General features: G+C 40.3%; 1 protein-coding gene across 10 annotated transcripts in view; it reads left to right on the top strand.

The window, feature by feature from the left end:
- The window catches only part of LOC148878611 (putative triglyceride lipase), a 198,070-nt gene that overhangs the window by 115,174 nt on the left and 55,979 nt on the right, over positions 1 to 26,917 (top strand). For all 10 annotated transcript variants that reach the window (XM_088957316.1, XM_088957290.1, XM_088957305.1 and 7 more), the window contains one exon: positions 5,111 to 5,191. In XM_088957316.1, the coding sequence (XP_088813442.1) occupies positions 5,111 to 5,191 (81 nt within the window). The remainder of the gene's footprint in view (positions 1 to 5,110; positions 5,192 to 26,917) is intronic.

Here is a 26,917-nt window from a genome sequence, read left to right as displayed (position 1 = left end):
AAATGGTTTTAATTCCCGGGATCCATGTGAGAGGAGAGTGCGGCACTGTTCCTTGCAGCCGAGGGAGAGGTCCTCTCTTGTCGGGCAGTGCTTGATCATTAAGGGCTGAGAGGTTAAGTGTAAGACCATTGAGGATAATACCTGATGGGCTAATCTTGCACCTGCCCACAGTCCCTGGGTTTTTATAAGATGGCTTGGCCCAGGGACCACTTAATGTAAGTGTTGGGCCCATAGGGTCCATATGATGGACTCAAGGGGTTCATTGAGTTTTTCAGTGAATTCAGCTGGGCCTTGTTTTAGAGGCTGGGCCGAACCCATGTGGCTGGTGTGTAGATCAATGCTTGGGTCCCACGCCATACAAAGAAGCCCAACTGGGCAGCAGATTGGAAAGTAATTAGACACTGAACACTTAATGTGCCAGAAGCCCATTTCGAGGTGGGCTGATATGATCACCCATCCTTGGTGCGAATTTGAGATTAAAGTTAGTAAAGGGATTGGGCCTTTAGCCTTATCCACTCTTAGAGACCAAATTCAAATTAGATTTGAATCTGGTAACCTCCTGATAAGATCAGGAGTAAGCTAACTCTATCTGCAGAAAGGATTAAGATTATCCCCTATCCAAATACTGATTTGGATTGGGATAACTCCTAATAAGGCGGTTTCTTAATCAAGAAGAAAGGAGGAGATTTCGAACCAAGAAAAATCGCAAGAAAGGTTCTTGCGAATTCAGATCAGATCTCATACTCTCCAGAAAAAGAAAAAAAAAGCAGTTCAGCCTTTTTCGTTTTGGTGATCTCCTCCTGCCGCCGCCATCTGCCATTGCAAGATTAGATCTTTGCAGAAAAGAAAGTCAAGAAATCTGTTCTTGACATCAGTCTTGCAAGAAAGACTGAAAAGAATTCAGTGTTTAGTGTTTCCAGAGGATTCTTTTGAAGGATCCAGTGTGTAGGACGCACCCTGCTGGTTCTGTTCCATCCACAGCTGTGTCATCTTCAGCAGGAACGGATCTTGGAGCATTCTTTGGGCGTGAACACCAACTTTGGGAGATATTGCTTCTCCGGATCAGGTATATTCCTCCCATTTATCTTTTGGTACAGATCTGGTTTTATTATGGTTCAAGTAGGATCCTTGAATATTGTTTTCTAAACATAGGGAATATGATTCCCAGTTGGGAGAAGGTAGGAAATTTTTTGAAATTCGCCCACCCATTCCGCAATCTTTATGGCGTCCATTAGTTGGATCCTACCCTTCTTTCAGCAAGTAGTGTCAGAGAGGATTCCACCCTCTTGATGAATAGTGTATGATCTAACTGGGCCTGTACATAACCAAACTTTCCAAGGGCTAATCTGAACCTATCAAACCAGGCTCTAGGTGATTGCTTCAAACCATACAATGCCTGTTTAGTCGGCAAACTTTCTTACCTATCTTTGTATCATAGAATCCAGGAGGCAACTGCATGTAAACCTCTTCCTGTAAGTCTCCATTCAGAAAGGCATTTTTAACATCCATCTGAAACAAGGGCCAAGAATGATTTGCTGCAAGGGATAATAGAACTCGGATGGTGGTCATCTTGGCTACTAGGGCAAAGGTCTTCAAGTAGTCTATACCATAAGTCTAAGTGAACCCCTTTGCAACCAGCCGGGCTTTGTACCTTTCAATAGAGCCATCAGCATTATGCTTCACGGTGAACACCCATCTGCATCCCACCGGTTTCTTTCCTTTTGGTGGGTCAACCAGTGCCCAAGTATTATTCTTCAACAGGGCATCCATTTCAACTTGCATTGCATCTTTCCATTCTGGAACTGATAAGGCTTCTTGCACTGTTCTTGGAATAGGGACATCGGCAATGGAAGTGAGATAGGACCGATAAGATGGAGACAGACAATCATAGGATAAGAACTGTGAGATGCTGTGAGTTGTAGAAGTGGTGCAATGTCGTTTCCCTTTGCGAATGACAATAGGGAGATCAAGGTCATTCACAAGAGAGGAAGTGGAAACAGTGAGAGGTATCTCAGTAGGCTTTGGATTTGGAGCCGTAGAAGGAACTAGAGTTGGCCGGGACTGCCGATGACTAGGATCAACCTGTCTGCATTGCCTGTGATAGACTCTCAACTCCGGCTCCCTTTGACCACCCTCACCACTACAGCCTTCATCATCCAGTGGAATAGGTAAAGGAATAGCCCCACTCAAAACAGCCCCACTTCCACTCTCACTGCTCTCCCCCTGAGGAAAGAAACTCAAAACAGCTCCACTCTCACTGCTCTCCCCCTGAGGAGAAACCCTAGGATAATAGGGTGTCTCCTCAAAGAAGGTGACATCCATGGAGACAAACCATTTCCCTGAAACCGGATCATAGCAGCAATAACCCTTTTGAGTTTGTGCATGACCAAGGAAAATGCATTTGGAGGCCTTAGGTTCAAACTTGGAATGATGAGGCCCGAGAAGCTGAACGAAATAGGTACAACCAAAGGTTTTAAGGGGAACAATGAACAACTCCTCGTTTGGGTATAGAAGAGAAAAGGGGGTTTTCATATCAAGAACCCGGGAAGGAACTTGATTAATGAGATAAACTGCCGTGAGGATAGCATCACCCCAGAAGCGAATAGGTACATTGGAGGTAAACATAATGCTTCTAGCTACCTCCAAGATATGCCTATTCTTCCTTTCAGCAACATCGTTCTGCTGTGGTGTATAAGGGCAATTGCTTTGGTGAATAACTCCATGGCTAAGAAGGTAGGAGGTCAATGGCTGAGCAAAGTATTCCTTTGCATTATCAGATCTAAGGACTTTGATTTTGGTCCCAAACTGAGTGAGGACCATTTGATGGAAGTTTTGGGTCAGAGCAGGAACCTCATCCCGAGAACTCATAAGATAGACTGAAGAAAAGCGGGTATGGTCATCAACAAATAGTAGAAAATATCTGTACCCACCCATCGAAGAGATATGATATGGCCCCCAAACATCAGTATGCACAATATCAAAAGAGGAATTACTCCTTTTATTACTTAAAAAATAAGAGGTTCTACAATGTTTGGCAAACTCACTACTCTCACACCTCAACTTTGATAACTCAACAGATTCTAATAAAGCAGGAAACAGACTTTTCAAAGACTTAAAAGACAAATGACCTAATCGGTTATGCCAAAGCATAACCAAACTCACAGACTGGGAAACAAAAGACTTCTTATCCACTGACTCCTCCCGATGAGAACTCTCTCCAAGCAAATAAATCCCGTTCGTTTCACGGCCAGTCCCAATCACCTTCCTCATCTCCCAATCCTGAAAAACACATCGGTCAGGGAAAAATGTTACTGAACAGTTCATGTGTTTGGTAATACTACTAATTGAAAGCAGGTTAGTATCAAGCTTAGGAACATGTGGCTGTCTTTGCCCACAAGAAATTTCGGCTGATATGTAGCTGCATAGAATTACACAGCCATGCCATAACCAAATAGTTCTCTTGAACCCACTTGGTTTATGTTGGGTCCTCCTTGGAAGGTTTTTTCACATCTCCCAAGAGGTAACCCGGTTTACCCCTTCCTCCAATAGCCATCATGGCTGATTGAGCCCACTCCAAGTAATTTGACCCATCAAATCTCATAGTTGTAATCTGAAACCCGGTTTCAAATACACCACCAAAATTGTTGTTTCCAAAACTACTTTCTCCCTGACCCTTAAACTCCATCTTTGATCAAGAATCAATGGCTACAAACTGTTAGAGCCACTGTACCAGAAGATAGAGTAAAACAAGCAGGTCTGAAATCTGATCTGAAACCAACACAAAACTGATTTGAAATCTGATCTGATCTGATCCGAAATCTGATATGAAAACAACCCAAATCTGATCTGAAATCAATCGCCTATCACAGTATATGCAAGAAATCAACTCAAATCTGATCTGAAATCAATCGGCATGCACAGTACCAGGCAGCCTGTCAATCTAAGATGCTATTTTTCTGAAATCACTACTGTGGGGTCCACTGCTGCGAGAGCAAAATTAGGGTTTCAACTGTAGGTCTGAAATAAGTGTGCAGCTGCACTCTCCAAGCAGTCCGCACAAGTGAGACTTGTCGTAGGGCAATATGAAACCCTAAAACTAATCACCTCTGAGAGGGGGGGTGGGTTCGGCCCAACAGTCAAACCCTAGAAACAAACTTAAACACAGTTCGGCAAGTCAAACCCTAGAAACAAACTTGAACACAGTTTGGTCCCTCCTTCTAGACAAATCCAACCCATCTCGACTGATTGCAGTCTCTGAAACTCAATAATAAAAAAAAAAAAACCTATGTACTTCGGTTTACTATCTTCTAGGGTTACCTGAACCCTAACCTTCGCTGCTTCTTCCTGATTACCAACTCTCTGCAAGCCGCGGCAAGTCTTCAACTACTGCGAACCTCTCCTGGTAATCTCCAAGATTCAGCCACCGAATACTTCTTCAAAGCTTTCAGCCCTGGCTAGTCCTCATGTGGTCGGCTGGACTAGACACACATGAGAAGCCCTAGATAGGCTCTGATTACCAACTCTCTGCCGCCGCCACTTTCTTATTATTTATAGGTTATGTTTAGTACACAATGGAAAGGACACATCTGCCCTTAGTACTTATATAATAAATAAAGTAAATAAAAGCTGAAATAAATAACAACTGAATTAACAAACTGACTCAAACTGACACTACTATAACTGAAACAAATAACTACACATGCTGTCCTACAAACACAGTGGGAACCACTGCAGTGGGACCCACATCAGTGTTCTCTACACTTAAAACTTCCAATAGTGATAGAGAACATCACTGGACAAATTTTGGGCTTCATTGTACAGCTGAAAACTTGAGTTAAAAGGTTGTTGACTGACATGTTTGTATTAACTTCTATTTTATAGTTCTCTTCTTCATTTTCCCTTGTTCTCTGTATTATTTTCTTTGTCCAATGGTCTTTTACTGGTTTACCAATTATACATCCCAACTATATGGGGTCAGCTAGATGAGTCCTGTTCTGCCATTCTATATATAGATATAGATATGGAGAATGCAAAGTTAAGCTATTTGTCATAATGCTGAAAATTAACAGATAAATAGAAATTACTTACTAGATGACATTGTTAATTTCAGGCAAACATAGAACTTTCAGCAGATGGATACCAAGGTGATGTGATTGGGGAGTCTACACCTGATGTACTCGTTAGTGAATTTGTACGTGCTCTTAACTTTTCTTTCTTCCTGAAACTTTCAACAATAATAGAAGACAACATTACCACTTGGCAAATTTTGAGCTTAATTGTATTGCTAAAAACTTAAGTAGATAGAGAGATAGATAGATAGATAGGAGAGAGAGAGAGAGTTGAAACTTTCAGTCAACGGTAGAGATGATTTGAATTCTCCCTGCTGGAAATGTAGAGACAATGAGAAGATCTAGCAGCAGGGCTATTTTTGTACTTTTACTTTTGTTGTATATCTATTTTATGCACTCTTTCTTTGTACACTTAGGGCAGATTTGTCCTTTTACTTTTTTTAATATAAATCTCTTTTAGGGTGTCGACAGTCACTATGTGAGACACCTACCAATCTGCAGCGTTCTCTCTCTCTCTCTCTCTCTCTCTCTATCTTTCCGATCTGACTTTGACATGGTATTAGAGCAGGTCACGATCTGATCTGCATTTAACCCTTTTTCAACCCTTTTCTTTTATGCTATCTAGAGTACTCCCTAACAGTATTTGGGAGGCTCTCGAGTGCCCTTGAATCCCTCCTCTGAGGCAGCCTTTGATCAGAACTCTACAGACAACTTTTCTGGACTGTTGCGCCATCAGATTTCTCTTTTTTGTTGGATCTCTTTGTAGAGACATTAGATGAGGCTGAAATTTTAGATCTAGTGTCGCCTAGAGCAGATCTACTGATTCTAATTGGTTTGGATGGGAGCGGATTTGATTTAGGAGGGTTTTGATCCACTTCTGAGTTCGGCAGACCTTTACGGTTTCCTTTTCTGGACATCAGTTGAAAGGGGCCTCTTTCTTTCTTTTGATTTGAGCCCTATCCTTTGCTTAGAAGTGTGGTTTTCTGTCTCTTGTGATTCAATAGCATTAGAAAGGATGGAGGTTCTCCCTATTAAGGTTAATGGTACGAACTATGCACTATGGAAGTTTAATTTTCAATTTCGTGTTGAGGCAAAAGGTCTTTGGGGATATCTGGATGGATTAGTAGCTCAACCTGATGATTCAGATATTAAGGGTCTTAATCAGTGGAAAATTGATAACGCGAAAATCGCATCATGGATCCTAGGATCAGTTGAAACAGGCATTGCAACCCCTATGAGAGGATACATGACTGCCTATGAGATGTATGAGTATCTTGAGAAAGTATATCAGCAATCAAACACCTCTAGACAGTATCAGATAGAGGTTGACATCTTCTCATACTATCAAGGAGAAAGGAAGGTCCAAGAATATTAAGCAGGGTTTATTAATCTTTGGGCAGAGTATGAGTTAGTATACATGGGAAAGGATCCGTCAAAATGTTGTGTGAAGTATATGAAGGAACACTTTGATAGAAGATTATGCATTTCGGGCTTGAATTTGAAGTTGTCAGATATAATATCCTAAGCCGAGGAACACTCCTGACTTGGATACTATTCTTGGGGAAATTCTGAGAGATGAAACTAGATTTGCTAAACAGACTACTCTAGATGGGAGAAAAGGTTCCAACATTAATACTGTCTTCTTGGCAACAAAACTGAAGGGGAAGGACTTCTCTAAAGTACAGTGCTATGAGTGTAAGGAGTTTGGGCACATTGTTTCCCATTGCAAGAAAAGGAATACATGCAGTTATTGTAAGCAGTTTGGCCATATCATTACTGAATGTCCTACTTGGCCTTAGAAAATTGGTGGATCAAATTAGAAGAAAGGAAGCTACAAGGCCTATTAGACTGCCATAGATGGATCAGATGCTGCATCCTCCATTACTTCAATGGCTGGTCAAAATGACACTTTTGGTGGCATGTCTGAAGAACGAATTCGACAGCTCATGTCCTCGGTCATCTCCTCAACCTTCTCTGCTATTGGTCTGTCTGGTAAGTCACCGACCTATTGTCCCTCACCAAATCACCTTTGGTATATTGTGTTAGACAGTCTTGTATGCCCTTAGCTTCAATCGGATTTGATGTACTTTTGTTATTTAGTGGAAATAAATTAAAGTGCATGTTTGATTCTTGTTGTTTGGTATAATTCTGTGTAAGACCCTAAAACTGGACACTTATAGAAACTTGTGTTAGTTTTAAATGTTCACAGCCATTGGATAAGTCTGGGGAGATTTATCTTGCCAAGGCTAATACTGATGTGCCGCCAAGTGTTGGGATGGCTTGTTTCGGCCATCAGGGTAAGACCCAAGGCACATGCAGTATGGGATTGCTTGAACCCTTGAACCAGACCAGATTTTCAGTATTGCCCTAGACCTTGGAGACAGATGGGCAAAATTGGAAAGTTACACCTAACCCCTAGACTTGATTATGACACATCACTAGGTGTCGTATCGGGCTGTCTTTGATGTGTCAATCAGTGAGATCCTTAGTGGGGGTCAAAACCTGGACATGTTGGGGCAGTCTGAGAATTCATCTGAGTGAGTGGTCATAGTGACAGGATCAGCCCCTTTGTCGGATAATGGTAATGATCGGGAATGCACTCTCTCTGATGGAAACCAAACTGCCGGCAGTTGATTTCAATCGTTGAAATTTCGTTTTGCAAAATTAATATATATATATATATATATATATATATATATATATATATATATATATATATTGTATATGTACGGTTTCAAAAAATTTGCAAAAGGTTTTAATTCCCGGGATCCATGTGAGTGGAGGGTGCAGCACTGTTCCTTGCAGCCGAGAGAGAGGTCTTCTCATGTCGGGCAATGCTTGATTATTAAGGGCTGAGAGGTTAAGTGTAAGACCATTTAGGATAATACCTGATGGGCTAATCTTGCACCTGCCCACAGTCCCTGGGTTTTTATAAGATGGCTTGGCCCAGGGACCACTTAATGTAAGTGTTGGGCCCATAGGGTCCATGTGATGGGCTCAAGGGGGTCACTGAGTCTTTCAGTGAATTCGGCTGGGCCTTGTAATAAAGGTTGGGCCGAACCCATGTGGCTGGTGTGTAGATCAATGCTTGGGTCCCACGCCATACAAAGAAGCCCAACTGGGCAGCAGATTGGAAACTGGTTAAACACTGAACACTTAATGGGCCAAAAGCCCATTTCGAACTGGGCTGATATGATCACCTGTTCACGGGGCGAATCTGAGATTAATGTTAGTAAAAGGATTGGGCCTTTAACCTTATCCACTCTAAGAGACCAAATTCAAATTAGATTTGAATCTGGTAACTTCCTGATAAGATCAGGAGTTAACTAACTTAATCTGCAGATAGGATTAAGATTATCCCCTATCCAAATACTGATTTGGATTGGGATAACTCCAAAAAATATTGGGAGGTTTCTTAATCAAGAAGAAAAAGGAGAAAAACCCTAAGAGAAATATCAGATTTCGAACTAAGGGTTTTGTATGCAAGAGACACCTCCAGTGGGAAGAGACAGTTCTACCCTCTTCGTCCCTGGATTTCTCCTCGTCCAGTTACCGCCACTCCCTATTGGAAGATTGGATCTTTGCAGCAATAGGAAGTCAAGAAATCAATTCTTGACAACAGTCTTGCAAGAAAGACCAAAAGATTCGGTGTTCAAGGTTTCCAGAGGATTCTTGCGAAGAATCCAGTGTGTAGGACGCACCCTGCTGGTTCCGTTCCATCCACAACTGTGTCATCTTCAGCAGGAGCGGATCTTGGTTTCTTCTTTGGGTGTGAACACCAACTTTGGGAGATATTGTTTCTCCGGATCAGGTATAATCTTTCCTGTTTCCTTTTGGTTCAGATCTGGTTTGATTATGGTTCAAGTAGAATCCTTGAATAATGTATTCTAAATTTAGGGAATATGATTCCCAGTTGGAAGAAGGTAGGAAATTTTTTTGAAATTCGCCCACCCATTCCGCACCCTTCTTGGCGTCCATTAGATGGATCCTACCATTCTTTCATATTGACCTAGGAGCCTCTAACCATATGACAGGGGCCACACTTGGTCTGTATCCCAAACTCCATCTTCCCAATTAACACATTGTCATTGCTAATGGTGAGAAATTAGATATACTTGGATGTGATGATTTGTATTTATCTACTTCTAGGTCATCTCCATTTCATTTATCTAAAACTTTATTTGTACCCAAGCTCACTACCAATTTGATTGTAGTTGGCCAACTTGTAGAGGAAGGTAACATTGTCTCATTCACTTTTGATGGCTATTTGAGATAGGATCGACAAATTGGGGAGGTGAAGGGGAAGGGGCATAGACTAGGACAACTATTTGCTTTGGAGTTTGAGAAGAATAAGGCTGCACTCGTTTCTACTTCTTGTTTGATTTCTACTACTTCTAGTTTTGAGTCCTTTAATTGTAATAATAATTCGCATTTGTGGCATAAATGCCTTGGCCATCCGTTTTCTAAGAAACTTGATAAGTTATGTGTTTCTGGTAGTTTACCTATTTCTGCTATTTCTTTTAAGAATGTTAATAAAGATTGCATTACATGTGGTTTATGTAAGACTCATATTTTACCTTTTTCATTTCTCTCTAAGCATGCTACAAGTCCCTTTTTACTTAATACATAATGATGTTTGGTCGTCTCCTGTTGTTTCACAGCTGGGTTATAAGTACTTTCTAACCTTTATTGATGACTGCACTTGTTTCACTTGGCTTTATTTTCTTCGAAAGAAATCTGAAGTTTACTCTGTATTTTAGTACTTTCATGGTTATGTTACTACTATGGTTTAAAATGTCGTGAAATGTCGGAAATGTCACCCAACATATGTCGGTGTCAAGACCTAGTGACATAAATTTTACATGAATTAAAAAAAAATACAATATGTCGGTCAATATTTCGACCATTTCAGTAAATGTCGACAATATCATTCCAAAAAACAAAAAAATATATAATATATCGAAATATTTCCAAGTATATGTCGACAACTTAGCATATATTTGAACTACAAACATCTCATATTAAACAAAAAGAGACATTAAAGGGGAAAAAGACGAGGGTTTTTTCATAAAAAAAAGAAGAGGGTTTTACGTTTTAGCTTGTGTACCTAAAGCTGGAGTACAACTTCAGGATCTAACCAAGCACAAGAGTGGTCATGCGCTGAAATATCTTTTTCTTGGAAGTAGGACGTTCAGCCTATGAAACTTTGAAGAAATTTCTCTCATCTTGATTCATATATGCAATAACCCTATTTCTCTCTCACGGTGAATAACCATGAAAAACCTAGGAAAAAAGAAGAAAGAGAGAGAGGGCAGCAGAAGGTGTGAACTCAAGGTCGAGAAAGAGAATACTCTTCATCATCTTCTATTTTTTTCTTGAATGGCTTCATTGAGTGCTGGTTTGCTGCTCCACTGGTTGTAGATACACTCTGCGTCTCTTCGACATTTGAGGAAGCTGAAGTTCATTCGAATGAAATTGAAACCTCAGCCTTAACTTACGTTTATTTAAACTTTAAAGACTTGGTATAGTCCCTGATGATCTATGGAAGCCTATAGACCATCACAATAGCAAGCCCTAAAATGGAATCTTTAAAACACCATTATATAAACGTGTTACAATGCAAGAGGGTCTATTGTAATATTATAGGCCTCATAAATGAAAACTCATAAATAGAATCTTTATTTCACTCTTATTACAGTACATGAAGGTCTACAACAATAATGTAGACTCTCACTACAAAAGTCACTAAAATGAATAAATAATAAGAAAATTAATATTTGAGATAAAATTACAATGTTCATTAGAAAACAAAAATAAAAATCAGAAAATGTTAACTAGTTAGTATTTTTATAAAACATTTATAAAAAAGAATTAACAAAAAATAAAAACAAAAGGATAAATTAATTACTTTATAATATAAAACATAAAATATTTTTCAAGTAATAAAATATTAACTAGTTAGTATTTTTAAAATATTTATTAAAACCAGAAAATGTTTATTAAATTTTATAATAAGTCATATTCTACATTTAATATAAAAGATCAGAATAAAATTTTTAAATTTTATACTAAATCATAATTTATTATAAATTTAGTATTAAAATTCATAATAAATTCATTAAGTTTTATAAGAAATCAGAATTCATCATAATCTTAATGCAACAAAATGGAGAATCAGTTTATTAAATTTATAATAAAACATAATGTATTATAGCTTTAATATTTAAAAAATCAGAATAAATGTATTTCTATTTAATAATGTGAAATAAATATATTAGAATTTTTAATAAATCAGAAATAAAAATAAGAAAAAAAAATATCGGATAACCTTGTAAAAACATCAAAATGCATAATAAATGAGTAAATTGTCATTTACTAATTTGTTATTGATCTTAGTTTCTTAGCTTTATATAATTGTTGGGAATAAGATAATAGTCTTGAAATATGTATTAATGCTTTTTTTTATCATTTTACAAAATATCATTGCATATTTCCACAATGTCTCTAATTTTTACAATATTTCCCCTCGACATTTCTGACATTTTCGACATATGTCCTATATTTTGGTAAGCAATATTTCCATCGACATCGACATTTTAAACCGTGGTTACTACCCAATTTGATGCTCGGATATGTGTGCTACGATCGGATTCAGGGGGAGAGTATTTTGATGGGGATTTCCAAACTTACTTGAAACAATATGGAACTCAATCCCAGAAATCCTATTTAGGCACCCTACAACAAAATGGGGTTGCAGAAAGAAAGAATGGGCATATTTTGAGTGTAGTCAATACACTTCTACAAGATTCTCATGTACCCTCTTCATTTTGGGTGGAGGCGGCCAACACTGCTGTGTATCTCATAAATCGTCTTTCTTTTTCTATTTTAAACAATTCTTCTCTGTAGAGAAGATGGGCCGAATGGCCCATAGGCTGTTTATTCTTTCTTGTTATTTATGTTTTTTTGTAATGGGCCTTATTCTGGGCCCATCCTGTCTATATTAAGTTCTTTGTAAATTCTTGCCCAACTAAAGGCCTCCTTGTAATTATTCAAACCTATCTTAATAAAATAGTGTTAGGGTGCTGAGAGAGGTTAGGTTTGAAACCCTCATTCTCAGACCCTCATTGCCGAACTCTCAAGCTCTCCTCTCTTTAGTTTTCTTCATGGTATCAGAGCAGGCCTGAACTTCAATATTTTAGGGCTGGAAGCTTAGGCTCGTGTTACCTGATTCTTGGAGGTCATTGGAAGTGCCCAAGACTAGAATCTCTTGGAGAAGTGGTTCGGTGACCAGGAAGAATCAGAGAAAAAAAAAAGGAAGGGGAACAACTCGATTCTGGTTTGAAGCTCTAAACTGTAAGTTGTGCTCAGATTTTTGGGTTATTTTCTGATGTGTTTGGACTGTTGAAGTGTCCGAAAATTTCTGGTTGTTCTGTACTACTTTCTGCTGTGTTTGGACTGTTAAAGTGTTCGAAAAATCTGGTTGTTCTGTACTACTTTCGGCTGTGTTTTGACTGTTAAAGTGTCCAAAGATTTCTGGTTGTTCTGTACTATCTTCGGCTGCCATTGAATCTGGTCTAACCCAGAGATTTCTGGGCTGTGTTTGGACTCCTTGGACTGTCAAAACTGCCGAAACATCCTTGTAACAAGGCTGTGGATTGTTACTTATATTTGGCTGTTTTTGGGGGGCTGTACGAACTGTTTTTGAGGCCTTTTTTCTTTTTTGACAGTGGGGTTGTCTCTATTGCCCACACTGTGTTTGTAGAAAGGCTTTTTCAGCAATACTAATTGGTATTTACTCTTCTTGGTTATTTTTTTGGTGGTTACCTTGAAGTCCAGATTTGTAAAGGTACTTCGGCTGAGTGCTCAGTGCCTAGAAGTTTCTGATTACTTCTTGAAGGCTGAACTCGGTGTATTGCCATCTTGTGGTCGGCTGAACTCAATGTATTGCCTTCTTTTGGTCGGTTAAACTCAGTTCAGTATACTTGTAGAAGTCATCTGAAATCATATTTGAAGTGTTTACATGATGTACTCCTCAGAGTTTGAAAACAAAAGTGGTGCTGAATATGGACTGGTTCAGGGGACTCCAAGTGATTTCTTATTGACTGTGACCACAGTGAAACTAGATGGAACTAATTATCTGGCATTGTCACAATCAGTAAAGATTTATGTATGTAGTAGAGGAAAGTGGGGGTTCATTTCCGGGAGTAAGAAGGCTTCCCCAGCAGATGATCCATTCTACGAGAAGTGGATGTAAGAAAATTACACTGTCATTTGGTGGCTTGTGAACTCAATGCAGCTACAAATTAGCCAACACTACCTATGGATGAATTCAGCAAAGGAAATTTGGGATAGTGTTGCAGAAACCTATTCCCAAAAACTTAATGTGGCCCGAGCATATAAATTGAGAAGTGATGTAAAGAATTTAAGGCAAGGAGAGAAGCCTCTTGCTGTATATTTCTCAACCCTGAAGTCCCTATGGCAAGAGATTGACCTAATAGAAGCTGTAACTTGGGACACCACCAATGATGCTGAAACCTACAGAAAATTGGTTGAAAGGAACAAGGTTTTTGATTTCTTAACTGGACTAAACCCAGAATATGATATCACAAAACAGAATATTCTTTCCAAGGAGCGTGTCTCATTGTCACAAGCTTATGCATTGGTTAGTAATGAAGAGAGCAGAAGGGCTGTCCAAGTTCAAGGGGCTGATATTAGTGATCACTTTGCCAATATTGGGATTAAATCTAAAGGGAATGTTGGAACTTCTGGTGGCACAGGAAAGAAAGAAGTTATATGTGAGTACTGCAAGAAGTCGAAGCACACCAAAGACAAGTGCTGGAAACTACATCCTAATCTTGTTCCCATTCGGTTTCAGAAAAAACATGATAGTAAAAGATCAGGAAGTGCAAATGTAGCTGCCGGGCCAGATAGTGAAGAGATGTCTGCTTCTGCACAGTTGGCAGCCATGAGAGCAGAATATGAAAAGTTTGGGAAGATGATCAGTCAGCTGGGTGATGTGACTTCTCTTTCCAACCCTTTAGGAAATCCTTCTTCTGCATTTTCTCATTCAGGTATAAGGGCTTCTGCCAATCATGCTAGCACTTCAGGTAATCTCAAGATCCCTTGGATTATTGACTCAGGTGGTTCTGACCATATGACCAATCTTTCTACCTTGTTTGTTTCATATGACTTGCTTGCCCCTATCTCTGGTAAGGGAACCATCAAGGCTATGGATTCCTTGTTCCTACCTTTTGTCCTTCATGTACCTAAACTAAATACAAATTTGTTGTCTGTAAATAGTTTAACCAAGTCACTAGACTGTTGTGTAACATTTTTTCCTTCCTACTGTGTTTTTTAGGATTTGGAGTCTCAGAAGGTGATTGGGAGTGGCCATGAGGCGAACGGAATATACCTACTTGATACTCCGGGACAATGCACTGATCATCTTGGGAATGTTGCTCTCGGATCTGTTTCTTCAGAGTCTGTTGGTCGGATTATGTTGTGTCATCGTCGTTTTGGTCATCTGTCTTTTTCAGCCTTGAATCATCTATTCCCTGAACTATTTAAGGGAATTAGTTTGTCCAATCTTCATTGTGAGTTTTGTGAATTGTCAAAGCATTGTAGAAACAATTATCCTTTAAGCAATAAAAGATATTCTCTTTTTAATATTGTGCACTCTGATGTGTGGGGGCCTTACCACTTACCCTCAATGGGTGGCTACAAATATTTTATCCTGTTTATTGATGACTTTTCTCGGTTCACTTAGATATTTCTGATGAAATCCTGTGATGAAGTTCCAAGACTTGTAAGACAATTCCATGAATTTGTTCTAACCCAATTTGATTCCAGGATTAAAATCTTCAGATCTGACAATGAAAAAGAATATTTTGAGAAGAACCTATCTTGCTATCTCTCTGACATGGGGGTTATTCATCAAAGCTCATATGCTAGGACCCCATAATAGAATGGGGTTGCTGAGAGGAAAAATAGGCATATTGTTGAAGTTGCAAGAAGTATCTTATTTGCCTCACATGTTCCTACAAGGTTTTAGGGTGATGCTGTTCTTATTGCTACCTACCTTATAAACTGTATGCCATCCAGGGTTTTGGGGTTTAAGTCTCCCTTCAATCTCCTTCATCCGGACAAGGACCTTTTTTCTTGTTCCTATTCGTGTCTTTGGCTGCACCTGTTATGTACATGTTCCAAGTGTCCAAAGGCATAAATTTGAACCCAAAGCCCAAAAGTGTATCTTCCTTGATTATTCCCCCACACAGAAGGGTTATCGTTGTTTTGATCCAAAGACTAGCACTCGGTATGTCTCAATGGATGTCACCTTTGATGAGTTTTCCCCCTTTTATGGTTCCTCTCCAGAAGGACATTGTCCACAGGGGGAGGATCTGTCACAGGTGTTTGCTCTTCCTCTTCCTATCCCTGTTGAGTCTCTGGATGTGTCTGCTTCTCCTTCAAATGTTTCAAGGGTGGATCAGTCATTCCATTCTCCCAGTCCCAGTGTTCTTCCCTCTTTACCTCCTCGTCCTATCCTCAATCCCAAGGTGTATCAAAGGCAAAGATCCAGAAATGTACAGGTTGTTTCTCCTACAGTACATGAGCCTCATACACTTCCAGTCACAGAAGAGACAAGAGGTACTATTTTAGCACCTTTGGAGTCATCCTTCCCTGACCTTGATATTCCCATTGCTGTTAGGAAAGGAAAACGGAAGTGCACTGCACACTACATTTCCAAGCACCTTTCTTACAGCTTGCTTTCACCTTCATACTTTGCCTGTCTCTCTTCTGTTGCTTCTAACCCTATTCCCAGGTCTGTGTTAGAAGCTCTTAAGATTCCAGAATGGAGGGATGCTATGAGATCTGAAATCGATGCCCTAAACAAGAATGACACATGGGAAGTGGTGGATTTGCCTGAAGGGAAGGATCTAGTCGGTTGCAAGTGGGTCTTTACTATCAAATACCGAGCTGATGGCACCATTGAAAGGTACAAGGCCAGGCTGGTTGCAAAAAGCTATACACAGACATATGGGATTGATTATTTGGAGACCTTTGCACCTGTTGCCAAGATGACATCTGTATGGGTTCTTCTATCTTTCGCTGCTCACTTTGACTGGCCCCTTTATCAATTGGATGTGAAGAATTCATTTCTGAATGGTGAATTACATGAGGAGGTTTATATGTTTCTTCCTCCATGGATGTATGGAACTGATATGAAAGAGAAGGTATGTAGGCTAAAGAAATCTCTTTATGAACTAAAACAGTCCCCTAGAGCATGGTTTGAGAGATTTAGAACAACACTTGTTAACTTTGGTTATGTGCAGACACAGTCCGATCATACTCTTTTTGTGAAGAGGAGTGGACCTTTGGTAGTATACCTCATTGTGTATGTAGATGATATTGTAGTGACTGGTAATGATGTTTCAGGAATTCATGAGCTAAAATATTTTCACCATACAGAGTTTGAGATTAAAGCTTTGGGGGAATTGAGATACTTTCTTGGCATAGAAGTGGCTCGATCCAAGGATGGGATTCTTATCTCCCAAAGGAAGTATGTTCTTGACTTGCTCTTTGAAACAGGGAAGATGGGTGCTAGACCAGTTGCTACTCCTATTGATATTAGTCATAAACTCTCAGCCTCAGAAGGGACATTGTTAGAAGACAAAGGAATCTTTCGAAGACTTCTTGGGAAACCTTTGTATCTATGCATGACTCGGCCAGATATTGCATATGCAGTCAGTTGCATTAGCCAATTCATGCATGCTCCCCGAGACACTCATATGGCAGCAGCAGAGAGAATCCTATGTTTTTTGAAGGGCTCCTCAGGAAAGGGTATTCTGTTTGCCAAGCATGGTCATATGAAATTTGAAGCTTACACCAATGCTGACTAGGCCGGAAACATTGATGACAGAAGATCTACTTCTGGGTATTGCAGCTTGGTGGCTGGTAATGTTGTTTCTCGGAGAAGCAAGAAACAATTGGTTGTTGTTTGGTCTTTTGCTGAAGCTGAATACAGGGCCTTGGCACATGGAGTTTTTGAATCATTATGTCTGAAATCATTGATGGGAGAACTTGGGGTTGAATATGACAAGCCAATGATGTTGTACTGTGATAATCAGGCTGCCATCAACATTGCTCACAACCTAGTGCAACATGATAGAACCAAGCATATTGAAGTTGATCGACACTTCATTAGGGAAAAGGTTTCTTTGGGTGAAGTGTGTTTTCCTTTCATCACATCTGAAGGACAGTTGGCAGATTTTCTCACCAAAGGCATTCCCAAGGCAAAACTTCAGCATGATACCAGCAAGCTTGGCATGATTGAAATCTATGCTCAACTTGAGGGGGAGTGTAGAGAAGATGGGCCGGATGGCCCATAGGCTGTTTATTCTTTCTTGTTATTTATGTTTTTCTGTAATGGGCCTTATTCTGGGCCCATCCTGTCTATATTAAGTTCTTTGTAAATTCTTGTCCAACTGAGGGCCTCCTTGTAATTATTCAAACCTATCTTAATAAAATAGTGTTAGGGTGCTGAGAGAGGTTAGGTTCGAAACACTCATTTTTAGACCATCATTGTCGAACTCTCAAGCTCTCCTCTCTTCAGTTTTTTTCATTCTCCTTTTCAATCTCTCTTCCACAAACCTCCAGATCTATCTATGATCAAGGTTTTTGGTTGTGCTTGTTTTGTTCACCTTCCACCTCCTGAATGCACAAAGTTAACTACACAAGTGGCTTTGTGTGCCTTTATTGAAGGAAGGGGAATCCATCATATGGATGGCCGGACCATGCTAGATGGTTAGGCGAAATTTCAAAAATTTTCTTTTTCCTTCCGGGTATCATATTCCCAGTTTTAGAAAAACTGTATTTTCCAAGATCGTTCTTGCATCGAAACTGGACCAGATTTGAAACCAATAGAGCTGTACTTTCCTTCCGGGTATCAGAGCATATCTGAACTTGAACGTCCTAGGGCTGGAGGCTTAGTCACGTATTGCCTGATTCTTGGAGGTCATTGGACAAGCCCAAGACTAGAATTTCTTGGAGAAGGGGTACAGTGACCAAGAAGAATCAGAGAAGAAGAAAAAAAGGGAAAGGGGAACAGCTCGGTTCTGTTTTTGAAGCTCGACTGTGTTTGGACTGCTGAAGCTCGAACTGTAAGTTGTGCTCAGTTTTCTAGTTCTGTTTTGCATTACCTTCGACTGTGTTTGGACTGTTGAAGTGTTCGAAAATCCTAGCTGTTTTGTACTACCTTCAACTCCATTAAATCTGGTTTAACCCAGAAATTTCTAGGCTGTTTTTCTCTTCTTCTTGGACTGTTAAAATCTGCCGAAACATCCTTGTAACAAGGCTGTGTATTGTTACTCTTGTTCGGCTGTTTTTAGAGGGTTGTATGAACAGTTTTTGGGGTCTTTTCTCTTCTTTGACAGTGGGGTTGTCTCTATTGCCCACACTGTGTTTGTGAAAAGGCCTATTCAGCAATACCGATTGATGACTTTTCACGATTCACTTGGATATTCCTGATGAAATCCCGTGATGAAGTCCCAAGACTTGTAAAACAATTCCATGAATTTGTTCTAACCCAATTTGATACTAGGATTAAAATCTTCAGATCAGACAATGCAAAAGAATACTTTGAGAAAAACCTATCCTGCTATCTTTCTGACATGGGGGTTATTCATCAAAGCTCATGTGCTAGGACCCAGAACAGAATGGGGTTGCTGAGAGGAAAAACAGGCATATTGTTGAGGTTGCAAGAAGTATCTTATTTGCCTCACATGTTCCTACCAGGTTTTGGGGTGATGTTGTTCTTACTGCTACCTATATCATAAACCGCATACCATCCAGGGTTTTGGGTTTTAAATCTCCCTTCACTCTTCTTCATCCGGACAAAGATCTTTTTCCTATTCCTATTCGTGTCTTTGGCTGCACCTGTTATGAATATGTTCCAAATGTCCAAAGGCATAAATTTCAACCCAAAGCCCAAAAGTGTATCTTCCTTGATTATTCCCCCAAACAGAAGGGTTATTGCTATTTTGATCCAAAGTCTGGCAATCGGTATGTCTCAATGGATGTCACCTTTGATGAGTCTTCCCCTTTTTATGGTTCCTCTCCAGAAAGACATTGTCCACAGGGGGAGAATTTGATACAGGTGTTTGCTCTTCCTCTTCCTGTCCCTGTTGAGTCCCTTGATGTGTTTGCCTCTCCCTCAAATGAATCAAGGTTGGATCAGTCGTTCCATTCTCCTTGTCCTGGTACCCTACCTCCTCGTCCTGTCCTCAATCCCAAGGTGTATCAAAGCCAAAGATCCAGAAATGTGCAGGTTGTTTCTCCTACAACACATGAGCCTCCTACACCTCCAGTCATAGAAGAGACAACAGGTACTGGTTCTGCACCTTTGGATTCATCATTCCCTGACCTTGATATTCCCATTGCTGCTAGAAAAGGAAAACGGAAGTGCATTGCACATTGCATTTCCAAGCACCTTTCTTACAGTTTGCTTTCACCTTCATATTTTGCCTATCTCTCTTCTGTTGCTTCTCATCCTATTCCCAGGTCTGTGTCAGAAGCTCTTAAGATTCCAGAATGGAAGGATGCTATGAAATCTGAAATAGATGCCCTACACAAGAATGACACATGGGAAGTGATGGATTTGCCTGAAGGGAAGGATCCTGTTGGTTGCAAGTGGGTCTTTACTATCAAATACAAAGCTGATGGTACCATTGAAAGGTACAAGGCCAGGCTGGTTGCAAAAGGCTATACACAGACATATGGGATTGATTATTTAGAGACTTTTGCACCTGTTGCCAAGATGACATCTGTGAGGGTTCTTCTATCTTTAGCTGCTCACTTTGACTAGCCCCTTTATCAATTGGATGTGAAGAATGCATTTCTGAATGATGAATTACGTGAGGAGGTTTACATGTCTCTTCCTCTAGGGATGTATGGAACTAATATAAAAGGGAAGGTATGCAGGCTGAAGAAATCTCTTTATGGACTAAAACAGTCCCCTAGAGCATGGTTTGAGAGATTTAGAACAGCACTTGTTAACTTTGGTTATGTGCAGACACAGTCCGATCATACCCTTTTTGTGAAGAAGAGTGGACCTCTAGCAGTATACCTCATTGTGTATGTAGATGATATTGTAGTGACGGGTAATGATGCCTCAGGAATTCAAGATCTAAAATCTTTTCTCCATACAGAGTTTGAGATTAAAGATTTGGGGGAATTGAGATATTTTCTTGGCATAGAAGTGGCTCGATCCAAGGATGGGATTCTTATCTCCCAAGAACTGAGATATTTTCAGAATTCAGCCCTGTCAAGAACTCAAAGACCCTGTTCCTTTCAACCAATTTCCTATATGTTTCCGCATCCTTAGGGGTATCCCATGTCACGGCCTCTATCAAATCAATCTCTTGCCATATAGATTTTAGGGCTGAGAAGTATACTGCAAGTGACTTCTCCCCCTGTCTTAGATTCTTCACATCACTTCTCAGTTTGTAAGCTCTGGCAACATTCAACTTCTGGGAGTAAGTTTCTGCAACACTATCCCAGATTTCTTTAGCCGAGTTCATCCACAAGTAATGTTGGCTAATCTGTGGCTGCATTGAGTTCACAAGCCACCCAATCACTGTGTAATTCTCCTGCACCCATTTCTCATAAGAGGGATCCTCCTCTGGGGGAGCTTTCTTGCTTCCAGAGATAAACCCCCACTTTCCTCTACTACAAATATGAATTTTTACGGATTGTGACCAGGCCAAATAATTGGTTCCATCCAATTTAACTGTAGTTACAGCCAACAAGGAATTAGTTGTAGTTCCCAAATTATGTCCATATTCAGCAGTGCTCTTGTTCTCAATTTCTGAGAAGTCCATTATGTAACAACTTCAATTAGGGTTTCGGCAGGCCTTTAAAAGTGATCTGATTTCAAAGAACTTAGATTGAGTTGAAACAATAGCAAACACAACAACACACAAACTCAGTTCAGAACTGACAGCCGTGAGAACCATGTTCGGTGGCAGCACTTTCAAAGAGGAGAAACTCTGATTCAGCCTTCAAGTAACAATCAGTAGGCCTCCAAACAATATGTATTCTTGGTTCCCAACAATAATTTTCCAAGGAGAACAAAGAAAACAGTCCACAGTACCTAAGAGGACTTTTTACAAACACTATGTATGCAACAGTCAACACTTCACTGTTAACAAGCAGAAATCACTTCAAGAACACTTTGTCTAAGTCCAAGAAGCAGCTGAACTAAAGTAGAGGCTTGTACCACTCAATTTAGATCAGTTTTTTTGGCAGTTTGGAAGCCCAATAACAGCCAAACCACACTTCCAGAATAACCCAGAAATCAGTCCAGCAACAGTGCGCCGAATGGAGGTGTTTTGAATGCTTTAACAGTCCTCCCAAATAACAAAAAAAATAACTCAGCAAAGAACTGAGAAAAGACTTACAGCAAGAGAGTCTCTGGTTTGAACTATAAACCAGGCCGAACACTTGTTCTCTAAGATAACTTCGAAAGTCCTTTTCTCTGATTTCAAATCAGGCCAAACAACTTGCTCTCTGGTTCTTCCTGGTCACCGAACCCTTCTCCAAGTGTATAGAAACTTGGGCACCCTCCAATGACCTCCTAGAACCAGGCGGATGACTGTAAACTTTCAGCCCTAGAACCTCCTCATGTAGTTGGCTGAACTAGAACCACATGAGGGACACGCCAAGCAATGGCCCGCTTTGATACCAAGTTGAAAAACAGCCCACTTGATGTATGGAACTGTTTGAGATTAGATGCAAACCAGAAAATGAACAAACAGGAGAAGAAGAGAAGAGAGAGCTGGCGGCAATGAGTGTTAGAGAGAGGCTCTTGAGTGAGCAGGAAAATACAAAAAACAGAATATTACAGAGTATGGGCCCAGAATAAGGCCCACAACAGAGAGAAACATAACATAACATGAAATGACAGTCTATGGGCCATTCGGCCCATCTTCTCTACACATACCTTTCCCTTTTCAGCATTATCATAAAAACCAGCTGGAAGATCCATATACACCTCTTCTTGCAGATCCCCATTTAGGAAAGCATTCTTCACATCCAGTTGAAACATGGGCCAAGAGTATGAGGCAGCAAGAGAAAGGAGTATCCGAACAGAGGTCATCTTTGCAACTGGCGCAAATGTCTCTATACTTCCATCTGCCTTATACTTTATTGTGTAAACCCATCTGCATCCAATTGTCTCCTTGCCTTCTGGTAGGTCCACAATCTCCCATGTCTGATTCTTAATCAAAGCCTCCATCTCTTCCTACATAGCTGTCTTGCACTCAAGTTTGGAGAGAGCCTCACTAACACCCTTGGGTATAGACACTGAATCAAGAGAAGAGAGAAAAGCACGGTAGGAAGGAGAAAGTCGACTGTAGGATAAGTACTGTGAAATACAATGAGTTGTGCACTTTCTCTTCCCTTTTTTAAGAGCAATAGGGAGATCAAGGTTATCTATAACAGTGTTAGTAGGACCAATGGGAACTGAAATAGTAGTGGGATCAAGAGGAATACCTGAATCCATATCAGCCGAATCTGGAGTCTCCAAGGGATCGACAGAAAGTGGTGTGAGTTCTACTGTAGTGGAATCAACCGCCTTATGAAGTCTCTGCCGTGAGCAATGCTGTGAGACGGAACACAAAGGAGGTGGCAAGGTAGGTGATATCGGGTGGTCGTCAAGCACAGGAGTAGACATGGGGACTGGAACTGGGAGAGGGATAGATTGCTGACTTACTTCCCCAAAACACTCCCCCTAAGAAGGATTCCTTGAGAAGAAGCACGTGGATTCAAAAATGGTAATGTCCATAGTAACATACCGGTTCCCAGAGACTGGATCATAGCAACGGTACCCTTTTTGATTCTCTGCATATCCAAGGAAGACACATGTTTTTCCTTGGGATCAAGCTTCGAACGGTAAGGACCAAGGATATGCGCAAAGCAGACACACCCAAACACTCCTAGAGGAATATGAAACATCTCCCCCTGAGGAAAAAGAAGGCAGAACGGAGTGCTGAATCCAAGTATATGAGAAGGCACCCTTTTAATCAGATATAATACCGTGAGTACTGCATCACCCAAAAAATGATCCGGAATTGTAGCTGTGATCATCATGCTTCTTGCCGTCTCAACAATGTGTTTGTTCTTCCTCTCTGCAACACCATTCTATTGTGGACCGTAGGAGCAACTACTCTGATGGACAACACCATACTCCAACAGATATGAGGCAAGATGTCTCTTAAAGTATTCCCTAGCATTGTTAGATTTGAACATCTTTATTCTCGTTCCAAACTATGTTAGTACCATCTGGTGGAATTGCCTCACCAATGATGGTACTTCATCGCGGTATTTCATCAGGTAAATCCAGGAATGTCGAGAGAAATCATCCACAAATAGGAGAAAATAGCGATAGCCGCCCATAGAGGGAACATGATAAGGGCCCCATACATCTGAATGAATAACATCAAAAGGAGAAGAACATCTCTTATTACTAGGTTTAAAAGAGTGTCTACAATGCTTTCTAAGTTCACAACCTTCACACTTCAAACTTGACAGATTCACAAACTCAAACAGTTTTGGAAACAAACAACTCAAAGAAGAAAAAGATAAATGACCCAGACGATTATGCCAAAGCATAATCTGATCCACAGATTTTGACTCACTGTCCTTGCAAATATGATTGCTTTGGTGAAGAGGGAGAGCATCTAGGAGGTAGATTCCATTCACTTCACGACCACTCCCAATCGTCCCCTTTGAATCCAGATCCTGCAAAATACAACGCCTAGGAGAAAAAAATTACTGAGCAGTTCAAGTTCTTAGTCAAACTACTAACAGATAATAAATTGGTGCTCAATCTAGGAACATGGAGGACAAAGGGTAAACAAATGGAATCATTAATCTTGACAGATCCCTTCCCAGCAATAGGAACATGGGATCCATCAGCTGTGGAGACCCTATCTCTGCTAGAACAGAGCTGGTAAGAGGAGAAAATAGTGGAGCAATGGGTCATGTGCTCAAAGGCTCCAGAGTCTATAATCCAAGGAGATCTCTCATTACCTGAAGCAGAAACATAGTTTGCAGTGACATGTGAACTACCTGTGTGGGCAAAGGAGGTAGAGTGAGCTCCACTTGTGCTACCTGTACCTTGTTGTCCGCTTGCGGCTAAACTGGAACTAGCTATATTCCTCTGATTCATAAGTAACCCAAACCTCTCAAGCTCAGCCCTTACTGCAGCAGCTGCAACGGACTCCAAAGCAGCTGTAGTAGGGGGGGGGGGGCGGAGTGTCACTAGTAATTGCCATGTGCGCATTTCCTTATTCTTCAATCTGGTCGGCACAAGATGTGGGTGAAGCTTCCAACAAGTATCTCTTGTATGCTTAGGCTTCTTACAGTAGTCACAGACCAAGTCCCTTTTGTCTTCCTTCTTGTTTTCATTGCCATTCCGTTTAGATTTCATAGCACTTACCATAGCGGACTGATCAGAAATGAGATTCTTCATCATCACATCCCTCCTGCATTCCTCTCTTGACACAAAGGCATATGCTTGGGAGAGAGTGACACTGTCCCTGGAAAGAAGATGTTGTCGTGCAATGTCATACTCAGGGTTAAGGCCAGCAAGGAACTCGAACACCCTATACTTCTCTAAGTGTCTTTGATAGGTAGTTGCATCCTTGGTGGTTTCCCAAGCAAAATTCTCTAGATGGTCGATCTCCTGCCACAGGGTCTTAAGGACTGAAAAATAGGCTACAACAGATCTATCTCCCTGCCTTGTAGCAATAATCTGATTCCTCAGCTGATAAGCCCTAGCAACATTCTCCCTTTGTGAATAGGTTTCTGCAACCCCATCCCATATCTCCTTAGCAGTATTTGCCCATAAAAAAATTTTACTTATATGTGGCTACATGGAATTACACAACCATGTCATTACCATATAATTTTCCTGCACCCACCGGGAGTTGCTAGTTTCAGGTTTCATCTCTTCACTAGTAATATACCCCGATTTTCCATGAGCCCCAATGGCCATCTTTGCAGATTGGGACCATTCCAAGTAGTTTGTACCATCCAACCTAACTGTAAGAATGGTCCCAGCTCCGAAGGGGTTTCCAGCACCTCCTCCCACAGGTCCCATTTCATTCCCGGGCTTATATTCAACTCTGTGTCCCTCCATGCTTCTTCAAAAGGGTATAGAAACAAATAAAAAATGTAGCAAGAACAAACAAAACACCTTCTAGAACTAATAACACTCCTTTGCTGTCCTGGACTTTCTTCCCACAAAAGATTCCTTTTCTATGGGATGGGAGAAGAGAGAGAAAAAGCAACTGCCCTTGAATCTCTAGAAGCCTCCAAACGATGTGGGACTTGAATCGCCCCTTATAAAAAACTCCAAGGAATCCTAAAAAATTTAGGGCACCACTACCTAGGTCAAAATTGAAGAGTCCAACAAAAACAAAACTCTTCCCCTTTCTCTAGTTTTTCCTGATTCTGATGAGAAACCCTAGACCAACTACAGGGTATACATATCCATCAAGAAAATCCAAAAATTGGGCTTACCTGAGAGCTTTGATCAGCCTCTTAAATCTCCATGCAGTCGGCTGATCTAGGGCTGCATGAGAGAATCACCTCCAAAACCTTCAACCTGCTCTGATACCAAGTAGAAACCACTATCTGCTGATTCGGTCAAGCTTCTTGTGAAAGGAAGAGGGGAAAGTTGAAGATTTCAGCAATAGGAAGAGAAAGAGGAAGAGAAGGAGAAGGTCAACTAGGATTGTGTATCATGACCCTAGCCGCCAGCCCCTCATTCTATTTATATTTAACTTAAATATGAGATATTACAAAGATGCCCTTAGTAGGGCGGCAACTCAAACTAAATAGTTGCTACTCTTTTAAAAATAAAAACTAATGGGCCCAAGGCCCAACAACTTCTTAATTTAAAAGAAAATAAACTAAACACAAATCGGTCCATTCAACATCTCTCACTCATTAGTGGCATTGTTGTTTGGGTCATACATTTATCTGTGTTTAAAGAAGTTGGTTCCTACTTCCCAACTTAGAGTCAGTTACACAATTGAAGTGAGTTGTGTTATTTTAGTAAACATCATAGAGTTTCTTTTGTTCTAAGGGAAGATAAGAGAGTCATGAATCCTTTTGCACTTGTTCATTTAGATGTTTGGCGTTCAAGTTGTGTATTCATATAATGGGTTCAAATATTTTGTAACTTTCAATTATAATTGTTCAAGAATGACATTGATTTACTTAATGAAAAAGCATTATAAAGTATTCTCTATTTTCCCCTCTTTCCATGTTTAAATAAGGAATCAATTTGGTATGTGCATTAAAGTGTTTTGTTCTAATAATGTCAAAGAGTACTTTCACAAGTTGGGTTTTGGTCATACCTTGATTCTCATGGTATTATACAACAATATTCCTATTTTCACACACCTCAACAAATTCGTGTGGTTGAACAAAAAAGTTGTCATGGGATTAAAATTGCTCGTGCCTTGTTGATTTTGATATCTATGCCTAAGATCTACTAGAGTGACATAGTACTCACCTCTTGCTTTCTAATAAATTGCATGCCTCCTATTCGGGATGGGGAGTCTCCCTTCTCAATCTTGTTTTTGTTGATTTCTTCCTCCTATTCGGGATGGGGAGTCTCCCTTCTCAATCTTGTTTTTGTTGATTTCTTTCTCTTCTTCCCTGAGTGTTTGTATTGCTCACAAGTTGGGTTTTGGCCATGACAAACTTAACTCTTGTGTTGTCCAATGTGTTTTCCTTGGCTATTCTTGCTAGTGAGTAGAAATCATTGATTGTAGATTTAG

Source organism: Nelumbo lutea, chromosome 1 (assembly GCF_056320005.1).
Source record: "Nelumbo lutea isolate HS-2025 chromosome 1, American lotus-T2T, whole genome shotgun sequence".
NCBI lineage: Eukaryota > Viridiplantae > Streptophyta > Magnoliopsida > Proteales > Nelumbonaceae > Nelumbo > Nelumbo lutea.
Note: the sequence above shows the minus strand (reverse complement) of the source record. Positions and strands in the feature narration are given on the sequence as shown.